Genomic DNA, 13,648 nt, shown 5'->3' on the forward strand with positions numbered 1-13,648 from the left:
GTAGGGTTGTCCCCTAATAACACAGACAAAAACAAGAGCAAATCAGAAGGAATTTCCAGCCTGGGACAGAACCAGCATCTCTTAGACTCCTGAAACATGTCCTCTATTACTACTATTTTGCTAATTAGTGAAATTACAACAGCTGAAAAAATTATGTATCTCATGTCCTGAACTTAATGTATTTCATTCAGATTTTTAAAGGTTAATTTAAAATAGAAAATCTCTTTGTAACCACTGAAGGAAAAGAACAAAATGAAATTACCATTACCCAGGTAACAGGACTAGAAATAGATGTGGTATTAGTCAACTTAGCATGTACACCCTGCAGCTTGAAAACTCAAATGCAAATCTGTTCTGTTTCCAGCACTGCAGTGGTCTGGCTCCCCGCTGCTTTGTGTGCACATTTCCCCAGGGAATAATCTGTGCAGCTTTGCCAAGCCGATATCCTGAGCACTGGGAGCTGAAGCAAGTGACTCATGACTGCAAGACGACAGCATGTGATGCAAGACACACACAGGACAAACTGCTGAGAGATGCAGTTCATGACCAAGAGGTTTATTCCCATTGCCAGGAAAGGCCTTGGTCTTATCCAGCTGTTATCGGGTTCCATAGAACAAATATGCAGTGTGTGCAGAATTTCTGACCCAAATTCTAAGGCAAACCATTTTCAAGGTTAAATAGTAAAAACCAGGTAGAGAAGAGTCTGTGAAATCAAAGAATTAAAGGCAATGAAATATCACTAATTTCTTCACATTTTCCCTGAAAGTGCCTTAAAAATGAAGCAGAAAACATTTGTATGCATGTCTCTAAAGCTGGTGTCCTGACACATGTTGTACTGTGTCACCCCATAACTGCTTGCATCTCCTACTTCTTTGCTTTCCAGAGCAGGGTTCTGCTCTGCTGCTGGAAATACACTTGTTGACAAAGGGGTATTTCCACTTACTCAGCTACCCCTTAAATTATGTGAATTGTAGTTATTACAATTCAAGGACAAAAAGAGACAACTGGAATTAAACTCCTGGCAATGAGTTATTTTTCCCCAGTATTAGGCAGTGGATACTGAGTGTAATAGAACTGGCTCCTGAGGCTGCAAGCATGAGCATTCAGGACAAAACTGCAAGCTAATACAAAGAACCTTAGCTCCTTTAGCCAAGCAAAGGAGGCCTCCTGGTTTTCATTAATTTCAACTATTTTATTACATGGACACAAGAACCAATAAGTGCAGACATCAGCACCAGCCAAAATATTTTGTGTATAATTATGGGGAGTTGTACCAGAGTAAGGAGTGCTTTAGCTTAGAATTGTCCAGCATAGTGGTGTTGCATGCTTTTATAAAAAGCTGTATTTTCAGTTTCTGAAGGAGATAGGGATCAAGAATGCCATACTAGACAGTGCTGTTCAGCTGTGGCAACTTGTTACAGCAATACAGCATTTTAAACAGAACTTTTTTATCACTGGCCTGTCTCTCACCTGGATGTTGAGTTTGCTGGGGTGCCCAGGACGAGGTGAGAGATGAGAATCTGACTCCATGTTCTCAGAAGGCTGATTTATTGTTGTGTTATGTTATGTTACGTTATGTTATGTTATGCTATACTAAAACTATACTATAGAAAGAGAAGGATACAGACAGAAGGTTTAACAAGAATGATAATAAAAACTCGTGACTGACTCTTTAGAGTCTGACACAGCTGATGGTGATTGGTCATTAAGCAAAAACAATTCACATGAAACCAATCAACATGCACATTTGGTAAACAATGTCCAGACCACATTCCAAAGCAGCAAACACAGGAGAAGCTAATCAGATAATTATTATTTACATTCTTTTCTGAGGCTTCTCAGCTTCCCAGGAGAAGAAATCCTGGGGAAGGGATTTTTCAGAAAATATGACAGTGACACCTGGGTACCCAGCCCCTTGGATGCTATCCCACAAGCAGTTCCATTTACCTCAGTAAAACAATGGATGTGAGGATTGCCAGACTGGGCCTGACATTTGGAGGCAAGAATGCTCAGAGCACACGGAGCTTTGGCAAGTCAGTGACAGAGAACAGGTTTGAGTCAAAGTGTAAGTGAATACACAGCCCACTTGATCTTATGATCGTGTTTTCCTTTAATATTGACAATTCCTGACAAAGTTAACCACTTTAATGAGGCCAAGGGAAAATTTGGCATGAAACAAGCATAACAGTGCCCTCCTACATCAAATGTTGCTAATACTTTATGGCAATTATCACAATCATAAATTGGTACTTTACAATCTGTCTTAGCAAACATTCAACTGACAAGCAAACATTAGTATCTTAAATCCAGCTGACTCAGGAATGCACAACTAGATGTTGTCTAGATGTGAGCAAAGCCTTTGACACCACTTCCCACAGGATTCTTCTGGAAAAAACCTGGCTTGGACTGGTACACTCTTCACTGGAGCTGGGAAAGGGTCTGGAACGCAAACCCTGAAAGGAGCAGCTGGGGAAACTGAGGGTGGTCAGCCTGAAGAAAAGGAAGCTCAGGGGTGACCTTATCACTCTCTGCAACTACCTAAAAGGAAATTGTAGGGGAGGTTGGTCTCTTCTCCCAAATAACAAGCAATAGGACAACAGGAAAAGGCATCAAGTTGCAACAGTGGAGGTTTAGACTGGTATCAGTCTAAAATTTCTTCACTGGAAGAGTTGTTAAGCACTGAAACTGGCTAGTTGTGGCTGAGTTACCATTCCTGGAGGTATTTAAGAGATATGATGTGGTGCTTAGGGACATGATTTAGTGGTGGACTTGATGATCTTAATGGTCTTTTCCAACCTAAAAGATTATAAGATTCTAATTGTTAATCTCTGATGGTTCAATTCTGCCACATTCAAGACTTATTGAGGAAAGGAGTGGGTATTGATACTGTTTTCACATAACCATGATTATTTTATTTTCTGTCACATCTATGATGATTTACAAAATCCATACACAATGCACAAAATCTGATTTAAGGCCCTCTCTCTATGCATCTTCTATCAAGCTCAGTGGATCATAATCTTGGCACTCCCATATCTTTCCCATTGTGCTTATATCAAAAATCTGGGCTTCAGGAGACCTTGTCAGATAAAGTCAATTGTTGCAAAACAAATTTACACATAGCTATCAATATTTATAAAATATTTCTTCCAGTAGTTATGAAAAACAAACAAACTGAAAGTGAAACCTCTTCAATCTTTTAAAGCAATCTCTTCCTGTGTTTTTCATAATCCCTTTCATAATGGCAGCAAGCCCTCCATTTTGGGAATTGGTTTATTCCCTTCTGCTCCCTCCCAGCTCTGTGTTGTATGTACTTGTAGCCTGTGATTAGAGCTGAGCTTTCATTAAGCTAAAGAAACCTTTTCCTCCTAGGCTGTGTGTCCTGAGCCTTGGACCCTTCTTACAGCCTCTTGCACTGTGCCATTGTTCCATTTTGAGTAAAACACCACTCCAAAAACTTGGCAGCACTTCCCCAGAGACCCAACCAGTGCTGAGTATGAGTGGAGGAGTCCAGGATGGCTTCTCATTTCTGGCAGACTCTGCTGTTGTTTATGCAATCGAAAAGGTGATGACCTTTATTGCAATATTGCGACATTGCAGACCCATGTTAAGCCTGTTAATCACTGCAATCTCACAATTTCTTCATGCATAGTGAGCTGGAATTCTACAGGGTAACAACAGAGATATAGGAAGGCAGCAGCCTGTGCAACGACTGGCCCAGAAGGATGTTTGTCCTGTCTGCCCAGGAGCAAGGAGGGCAGGGAAAGATGTCCATCTTGCAGAACTGCTGGCTGGACAACTCTCATGTGTATTCTTGCCTCAGGTCTGCCACAGGGTGAGTTTGTGGTGCACTGCCAGGCTGAGCAGAGAGAGAGGGAGATGTGAGAAACATTCAGGTGAGTTGTACAAGGAGAGCATAAGAGGAATATTTGTGGAAGAAAGATTGCCAGTTGTTGATAACTGTGGTCTTTTTGACTATACTCTTCCTTGATCAAATTCTGATAAACTTCTCCTCAAATTTCATTATTTCCAACAAATGTTCTGCTCTAACCAAGGGGATCTGGTTAAGAGGTCAGGTTACCTTAGAGAAAATAAACTGTATAACTCTATGCCCAGTCCATGGAGAGGCCAGGAGGTATCATCCAAGCAGTTCTACAGCACCAGCTGTTGTAGGAAGCTGAGAACAGCTGCTCTATTGCTGACATTTTAATCTAACCTGCCCTGCCTTTTTCTTTTTCTATTAATGAATCTTTCTGTCACCCATTGAATAGTTATTTGCTCCTTAGTAATCCCCAAATTTGAAGGAGTATCTGGGAGTTATTTTTTTGAGAAGGCTAGCACAGTAGGAAGCACAATCACTATGAAATTGGAGCTTAGCTTCACTTTTTTCTGAGACACATAGTCCTTTTTATGAGGGAGAGGCCTGACTTCTTAAAGAATAAATATGGCAAAGTCTGTAAAAAAAACCACTGCTCAGAAATTGTGTATTCACCTTTAGATGAGCTGCTTTCTGGAAGGGAAGGAGAATTGTTTTCTGGCCTTTGTTTTGCTTGTGGCAACTTTTTTAGGGTACAGAGATATAGATTCCCACATACTTTGAATACTGTTGAGTCACACAAATTCTGTGCATGTAGGTTCTACTCCTTAATCCTTAATTAAAAACCATCACGAGAGGCTTCAGATATTCCTCTGGGGAAACCATAAAATTTGCTAGGAACTGGATTTTGTTGGACATTTCAGAATATTAGGAAGAAAGTAGCAATCCTGCATAGAGCTGGTATCTTTGCTTACAAGGTCAAAGTGGTGCAATGAGCACTAATGCTGAGCAAAGGATGAGAACCAGAGAAAAGGGGGGAAAAAATCTGTATTCCAACAATTTTCCTCTAAGCTAGAGGAGTGGGAGTGTACATGATGCAGATAATTCATTCCTCTGGCCCTCCATGGAGATGCAGTGATTTCTGCAATTCAAAAAAATATATATTGAAGGGCTGAAGCAGCAGTTGGCAGTAAGACCAGCCTAGAATAAGCCCAAAGTTTTTTAATGCAAGTGACAACTGAAGAGAGAACAGTATTACTTATGATGAAGAAAATAGTCTTTCACATTTTTAAGAAATAATCATGCTATTTCAAGAGTCAATTCAAAGCTATCCACGAAGAAGAACAAGAGGCATTCGGTGCCATTTCTTGTTGTGAGCTGTGATTGGACCTGTGATGGTCAATAATGACAAATGGCCAGAGGAAGATGAAATTCCCAAACACATTACCAAGACTCTCAGCAGAGTCTTGATGTATTGTAGCACTTTCCAGCCAATGCATACATCTTCTTTTATTCTTTGGCAGATCTCCAAAGTTTTTTTTTTTTTTTCTTTTGGGTCAATAACACACAATTGCAGTCACTTCAGAACTCAGCTGCAAGGGTGGTGCTCTGTCAGGGCACCCACAGGCATCACCTCCAGGCACTGCTGCCTGTGGGGCTCTCACAGGTGGCATCTGTGGCTCCACATGGCTTTCTGAACACTCAGGGAAGGGAAGCTGTCACACAGGTGAGATGTTTGTGCCAATCCTGGTTTCCCAGCAGAACGTGGGCAACCGTGGGTGGTTCATGGCATGGCACAGGGGAGCATGGTTTGTCCACCCCACTGTACCATTGCAACCCCTAAACCACATCACCCAGTGTCAGATCCAGATGTCTCTTAAACACCTGCAGGAATGGTAACTCCACCACCTCCCTGGGCAACCTATTCCAATGTCTGAGCACCCTAACACTGTCAAAAAATCTGAATCACCTCTGCCTCAGCTTAAGGCCATTTCCTCTAGTCCTCTCACTGTAGGCTTGGGGAGACTGGCCCCTACTTCCCTACAATCTTTTCAGGTAGAAAATGCTCCTTTACTGTGTCCAGTTCTGGGCTCCTTAGGACAGGAGAGGCATGGAGCCCCTGGAGCAGTTCCAGTTGAGGGCAATGAGGACAAGTGGGGGACCAGAGCATCTCTCTTATGAGCAAAGTCTGAGGCCTGTTCAAATTCGAGAAGAAACGACTGAGAGGGACCTCATTAATAGATATAAATATCTAAATGGGGACTGTCAAAGCATGGACCAGGCCCCTTGGTGGTGCCCAGCAAGGGGACAGGAGGTGAGGGGCAGAAGTTCCACCTGAGCATGGGGAAGAACTTCACTGTGCAGTGACCGAGCACTGGGACAGACAGCCCAGACAGAGTACGGAATGTCCTTCACTGGACATATTCCAGAGCCATACGGTAACAACCCCGTGCCAGTGCTCTGGGCTGGCCGTGCTCGAGCAGGAGGCCGGACCTGGTGACCCAGCGCGGTCCCTTCCACCCCGCGCCGCCCGCAGTGCCGGGGCGCGGCGCTCGCCGCTCCCGCCGTGTCCGAGCCCGGGGCGGAGCGGGCCGGGCCCGGCGCTCAGCGCTCAGCGCTCGGTGCGGTTGGCCCCGCCGGGCGGGGCGGCCGCGGGGAGCGTGACCGCGTGACGCCGGTGGGTGTGCGGAAGCGGGGGGGGAGCTGCCCGCGGGTGAGTGGGAGCCGTGTCCTCTCCACAGCCCCGGGCAGCGGGAGCGCCGGCAGGCGGCCATCGGGAGCCGGCCGGTGCCCGCCTCCCCGCCTGCCTCCGTGCGGCGGGGTGTGTGTGACAGGCGGGCAGGGCGAGCGCGTCACGCCGTCCGCGCTCCGCCCCCCGCTCCTGCTCCCGGCGCCGCCACCTCGGCCCGGCGCGGGCAGGCGCGTGCGGCGCAGCCATGGAGCCGGAGTGCCGGGTGCTTTCCATCCAGAGCCACGTCGTCCGCGGCTACGTGGGCAACAAGGCGGCCACCTTCCCCCTGCAGGTGAGCGGCCGCGGACCTGCTCCTCCTCCTCCTCCTCTCCCTCCGCCGCTGTTCCCTGCGGGCGGTGTGGCGGCAGCGCTGCCGGGCGAGCTCCGGTGCCCAAGCGGCTCCTGCCAAGCCGGGGTAAGGGAAGGGCACGGCGGGGAGATGCCCGCACGGGCGCCCTTCCCGGCCGCCCCGCTGCCGGTGGCAGTGCCCGTCCCGGGGCTCCGCGCACCCCGCGGCCGCTGCGGCTGCGCCTCCCGCCGGCTCCGCGCCGCTCCCGTTAACGCAGCTCCTCCTGGGGCTGGGGCACGGCGGGCTATGCCAGGCAGGCGAGCCGGGGGTGCTGCCCGCGGGTTTGCTCGCTGCCTGCGGGCTGAGGGCGGCTCCGCTGCCGCCAGCCCGCGCAGCCAGCCGGGACTCCTGCCGCTTCAGGCAGGGTCATCGCCGCGTCCCGTGCCGGGGACCCGGGGCAACGGTGTCCTTGTGCTGGCACCCAGCTAAACCCTGCCTGCCCTCGGGGGCGGTGGGGCTGGTGATCCCCCTGCCCGGATGGTCTGGGGAAGCCGTAGTGGGGTGTAGGGGCCACTTAATGCATGTGCAAGGCAGGGCCAGAAGAGCTGCCCGACATGGCCCGGGGCTCGAGGGTGTAATTGGATCTTGGCCTTCGTGGCTGTCATGTGCTGCCTTCGGAGTTGTTTGCTTGGATCTCGCCGGTGCTGGGAAAACATCGGGCGGACCTTTGCACATCGCACCGTTGGCTCTTGTGGAAGGTCTGTGTCCTAAAGGGCTGATTTGGGGCCTGCCCATCGGGAGGTCTTTGTGCCTTTACAGGAGTGTCGGTGTGGAGCTCTCGAAGAGCCTCATTACCCCAATGTGTGTGACATTGGTTATCTTGGTGCGTGCTTACAAACGGTGTATGTCATTTGACTAGACAGGAGAGATGATGTACTCCGATAAATGATGCAAGTGAGATCAGGTCTGCAACAAGCCACTGTCACACCCCCATGTCACCATCCAGTTACAATGTAACCAAGACTCTTGAAAATTAATGTGTGGTGAAGGGTGATGTACGAGTGTAATCCGAGTATTGTGGAAAAATACGAGTATGAAGAGCTCCAGGCCAAAAAGGTGATCATGAACTGCAGGTCACCTGTCTTTCCTTTCCTAACAAAATGATCTCGAAATTGTGCTTCTCCCTTCAATTTCTGTGTAGCAGAAGAGAACACAGTAGTACTTATTCCAGAAATCTCCAGTCTCTTAAGCTGTTCTCTCTCTCCATTCTAATTCTCTGTCAAAGGTTTTCTTTACTTTTCTGTAGCTTAACTTTTCTGTGACAGGTGAGTTGTGTAACTTGGCAAATGGGTTCCTGGAGAGTGTTTTTAGTTCCTCAGCTATGATGGTATAAAATACTGCTGGAGTTAAAAAAACCCTGTTGTTGGTGTAGCTGGGTTTTGTTCAGGAGGCTGTTGCACTCACACTGTGTAATATTCCTCAGTGTATAGTGTAACAAGAAGTTTCTGGAGTGGGAGGAAAAGAAATTTACTTGGGGAGCAGCCAAGTAAACCAGGGAGACTCCTGCCACTGCTGGCTGCACTTGCGAATCCTATGTAGGCAGCCCTTAGTGAGGTTGTGCTTGTTGGAAAGTTACCTAAACCCTTGTTTTGCTAGAACATCAGATGGGGCAAGGTGCCTTAAAGTGTAACTTTGCTCTTCTTTATGAAGAGAATTACAAACCTGAGTCTTTCTCTTATATTGTTTTTATATAGCCATGAAAATGTTAACCTGTATCTGTTCCTGAGGATGGGTGCAAGTCTGGCATGCTTATATTTCCCATTCTCTTTTTTTTACTTTAGTTTTCTGAACCAGTTAAGTGAGGCTCCCTTTGGAGATCATCTGTATTGAGTTAGCAAGGCAGAGTGTTTGTAGATATGTGTGTCTGTGTGCTTGTGAGGTCTGATGGGCTGAAATCCTGACACAACAGTTCAGGAATCTGCATTTGGACAGCAGCATCCAAATAGAAAACCTGGCATGGTTTCACCTGCTAGTTGCAGACTTATCCAAAAAACATCACTCATGTTTGCATGACCTGATCTTTGGTGGAAATCTGTGACATTACTATCAATAGCAATCTGCACAGAAGAAAATTTTTTAAGATGTTTTTTTAATCAGTTGGTTGCATTTTGTCAGGCTTCCATTAGAGTAAAAGCTAAAGTATTTAAAATGTAGGTATGTGGAAGGACTTCCTCTATGGAGTGTGTTGTAAATGCTTTCTGTATGGCAAACACAGCAAAACAGAGTTAGACCATGTATTAGACCTTTTATAATAATGGAAGTAATAGACCTAAGTGAGAAATATTAGAACTCTTTACATCATTTCAGGTTAAAATACATTTAAGTAGTTAGGCAGTCTAGATTAGCTAATAGGTCACAGAGGAAACATGCACCTGGATTTGCCAGAGAGTGAACTGCCCTCAGCACTGCTTTGAATTCTGCCTTGTCAGGAGTTTAAATAGTTTCTACTTGCATGATCTTACTATCTCTTAAATTTTCTGAAAGTAGTTCTGAATTATTTTTAGAATAGTCTTAAGTTATTCCACAGGAATAACTTATAAGGAAGTGATACCAAAAGCTCAGAATTGGTCCAAGATGGTTCAGCAATGGTTCAGGATTGTCCAGCATTTAAGAGAGTAAGAGCAGAAGGGTGTACATTAGCTTGGGGAGTTGCCATTGGGAGTCAGATAAGTTATTTTAAAAGTCAAAAAAAGTTTCTAAGTTTCTAAATGTTTCTAATGTTGACTAAGATTTGTCATAGTTTTTCTTGTTATCACCATGGCATTCAACCTCGCTTTTATCGTATGTGGTTTTGTTTTCCTTAGAGACAATCTCTTAGCTGTTAGTTTTGAATGTAATTTTATCTTGCCCTTCCTGCCCCACCTTTTAGGTAAGCAGAATGTGGCAATAAGTAAGGGGAGCAGAACTGCAAGTAGAGATTTACAGTTTTCCTCAAACCACTGAGGATCCAGAAGGACAAGGTGATTTCTCCTCTGCAGAGGTACCTCATTCTGACCAACAGGGAAACTTTGGTTGGCAGAGGAATTTAGGATTCACATACTGTACCCATCATAAAATCAGCTTTTGGGAATCATTGTGCCAGTCTGTGTGCTCAGTTCTTGCAGCCTCCATGAACTTCCAAGAAAGAGTTTTGAAAGTATAAGGAAGGGGCAGGAGAAAATCCCTGCCAGTTTTACCTGGGCGCTGGACATTTGGTTGCCACTGGAATAGTTAATACCCCTGTCTGCAAGCCAGAAAATGTTGATCTCTGCTTATGTCTCAGTAGCAGTGATGGTTTGGAGTGGTGTTGTTTGTTTGTTTTGTCTGACTAACACATAGAATTTGAGAAAATCATGCCTCTGTTTTGAGCATTTAATTCCTGGCTTCCTTTTCTATCTGCTTACCTTGAAGAGAGAGCTAAAAGTTGAGACAAGCCCCATTAATTATTTGTATCTGGAGAATGAAATTGTCTGTCCTAAACTGTAGAAACATAAACAGTTTCTACAATACAGGATTAAATGGCCTTTTGAAATCTCTTCAGTTATTTTATTTTCCTTTTAACCTTTTTCCTCCTGCTAAATGGAGATAGTTTTTCAGGTATTAAAAAGGACTGATAGTTCTCAGACCAGTTCTCAGTAATTCTCCTCTGTAAGTAAGTCTACATTTTTAGCTCCTTCTTAATTGTAGAAAAGATGGGAAAACAACTTTGGTCAGCACAGGTGGTAATTTCTTTGATATTTATGGATAGTCTTGAACTGTCTTGTCCAGTATGTGCTGAGACCAAAACCAGTATCAGTAGATCTTTGCTAACTATCTACATGGCAAAAAAGTTTAAGACTTTTTTTCCTTTATTTTGCTGAAAAGTATAGTCAAATGACTTAAGGATTGTGTAGAAAGATAAGTGCATCTCTTATTTAAGATGACTCTTTTTCTTTTTCAAACCCTGCTATTGTGTTAATAGTATGAGTCAGAAGAAGGATGAATCAATGAAAAGTCTTTACAGAGTAACAATAAGAAATGTTCTTGCTGGGTAGCCCTTTGTTACAGATCAAAGGCTGAAAAAACCTAAACCTTAAACAAAAAATAAATACAAAGATGAAAGAATGCATCTGGTCTTTGTAATACCCAAAGATGGTCCTAAATTGCATATCTGAAACAACAATTATTGCTCTAGAACCATACTTCAAATGAAGCTTGTGGAAGCATGCTTTTTTCCCCCCTGACTTTGGTCTTTTAATAAAGGTGGATAAGGGGGGAATGAATTAAAAAAAACCCAACAACCCAAGACATCAAAAAATTGTCAACCCCTCTGGGAAGGCTTGTTCAAAGCTGTGTAAAGAGCATTTGCTTCTTCTGTGGATGTCAGCACAAGTAGCCACAAAACTCAGGTGAATACCTTGCACAAGGTGAGGCCCCGAAAAAGACTTGTAATCCAAAAAGTCCAGAGAAGGTGGCTCCCCCAACCTGGCAGCGTGGATTTCTGGGGAAAGGCTTTACCAGACCTTTTCAGAAGTGCTTTTCCAGATGAACTCAGCTCAGATGCACTTGAGAGAACTTAAAACCTCTCAGAAGATTGTAGGAGATGGACTTTCCACCTGCATGGTAAACTGGGAGGGAAGGTGAGTGGGACGGGACTGGGAGGGGATAAAGTGTCACATTCATATTTTCTGAAAAATCCCTTCACCCAGGATTTTTCTCCTGGGAAGCTGAGAAGCCTCAGAGAAAAAGGAAAACAATAATTATCTGATTTGCTTCTCCTGTGTTTTGCTGCGCTGGAATGTGGTTGGAGATTGTTTACCCACAGGTGATTGTTTCATTGGGTTTCTGTGAATTATTTTGACTTATTGGCCAGTCAGGGCCAAGCTGTGTCAGGGCTCTGGAGAGAGCCATGAGTTTTCATTATTATCTTTTTAGCCTTCTGTCTGTATCCTTTCTGTATTCTTTAGTATAGTTTAGTATAGTGTTCTTTAATATAGTATAATAAAATAATAAATTCGCCTTCTGAGAAGATGGAGTCAGATTCCTCATTCCTTCCTGCCATGGGGCACCCTGCAAAGAGAATAGATAAGAAAGTAGATTATTACTCAAATAACAACAAGAAAGGGTGTCTGTGTCTCTTTCAGCTCCTAACATTGCTTTGAGATAGACTAGACTGAGGCTGCTGGGGTCTCACTTTTACCTAACAGTAGGAGTTTATGTTTGTGCACAGCTCTAAACAAAAAGACCTCAATTTTCTCTTTGAACTCCGAATGCAATCTTTTCAGCTACTAATGCAAAATAATCAGCTTGAAAAATTAGAGTAATTTCAACCTGCCTAAAAGAAGTGCAGCTGGGGCTGCAGATGTGCTGTGGACTCTGAAGGGCTGGGCAGAGCCTCTAATGAGCAGAGAGTGGCACTGACTGAACCATCCTCATCCAGGCTCAGCTCTGTGTGGCTCTGTGGTTTCTGACTGTTCCTGCAAGCCCCTCAGTGGTGGCAGCTTGTTAAATAAGCCTTTGTCATGAAAATGCAGCCATGAAAATACAGAAATGCTGAGGGATGTCCTCACAGGCTGATTGTATAACCCAGCTGTAAAGCTGCAAAAAGCATTTTAAGATATGTTTCAAGTTAATGTGCAGTGTGTGTATGCGGCCTGGTGACTAGCTGGCATTTTAAATTTTTCAAAAAGATGGTGGTAAATATTTACAATGGTTGATGATTCTGATAATTTGCTGACTTTTTCATAGTAAATTGGGGAAGTTTGAGTCATGCAGATGCATATGCTGGTGTTTGACACAATAGTTACACTGGAGTGTGTGTAGTGATGTGTAGTTAACAAATAGTTTTTGACAGAAATGTAATCTTTTCAAAGGGAAAAGATGAAGGAGGATCCCATTTGGTGCCTACAAGTACATACAAATATTTGACTTGAGAGGAAGCAAAAATACTTTACCCTGATTCACCCACTGTCTTTGGAAAAAAAATTGAGCTGTCAAGAAATTGCAAATCTTATTAAAAGACTGGAAAACCTTGCCTAGAGGTGGATTTGCACTGTTTGTGTGGGGAGTATAATGTACTCAGAGACTCAGCAGCAAGTGTTTACTTGCTTAAGGCATTTTTATATTAGGAATGGCCTTATTTTCTGTCTTTAAGTCTTAGAGGTTTGTTTTGTTAAAATTTTTTTAGTATTTGATGTCTTATTTCTGCTCCAAATTAAATCTCCAGATGAGAGAATATTTTTTTGTGTGTAAAGAAACAGGGACAGATAACAGAGGGAGGGTGATCAGGTGTCTGGAGAAAGAAAAAAAGCTTCAACTTAAAATCATATTAAACTGTATGGAAATGTATTAAAAACAAAAGTATAGTTTGAAATAATAAAATGAATCTTTAATTATATATATATATATATATACAAAATGTACAAAGGTGCACTTGAGAAAAACAGGAGACATACAAAGTTACTGATAGTTCTCTAAAACATTCTTTTAAGTAAATTGTTGTCTTTTACTATTCACTTTTTCTATTTATATCCAGAAAATGATGGTTACTTTTCCTTGAAAATCAAATTTAGCCATTTTAGGTAAGGGATACAGCATTATCCATGGCTGACTGAACACATACCAGGCAGGTATTTTTAGCTTTTTTAGGCTGAACGGATGCAAGTGGAAGTTCCACTTCAGTTGCTCGTGTTATATGGAAAACAGGCTGGAGCTGGTGAGGCAAGGTTAATGTGAGGAGCTGGACATTGGTCTTGGGACATAAAATGTCCATTCTTCTGAAATTACTATATGC

The 13,648-nt window shown here is 43.9% G+C and overlaps 1 protein-coding gene across 1 annotated transcript in view; it reads left to right on the plus strand.

Moving 5' to 3' along the window:
• The first annotated feature begins 6,509 nt into the window (after window positions 1-6,509).
• The window catches only part of PDXK (pyridoxal kinase), a 42,518-nt gene continuing 35,379 nt past the window's right edge, over window positions 6,510-13,648 (plus strand). The window contains exon 1 of the mRNA XM_071430238.1: window positions 6,510-6,840. Coding sequence (XP_071286339.1) covers window positions 6,754-6,840 — 87 coding nt within the window. The 5' untranslated portion in view covers window positions 6,510-6,753. The remainder of the gene's footprint in view (window positions 6,841-13,648) is intronic.

The sequence above is a fragment of the Agelaius tricolor genome, unplaced genomic scaffold (genome assembly GCF_023055355.1).
Source record: "Agelaius tricolor isolate 1412-34295 unplaced genomic scaffold, bAgeTri1.0.p SCAF_7, whole genome shotgun sequence".
In the NCBI taxonomy this organism is placed as follows: domain Eukaryota; kingdom Metazoa; phylum Chordata; class Aves; order Passeriformes; family Icteridae; genus Agelaius; species Agelaius tricolor.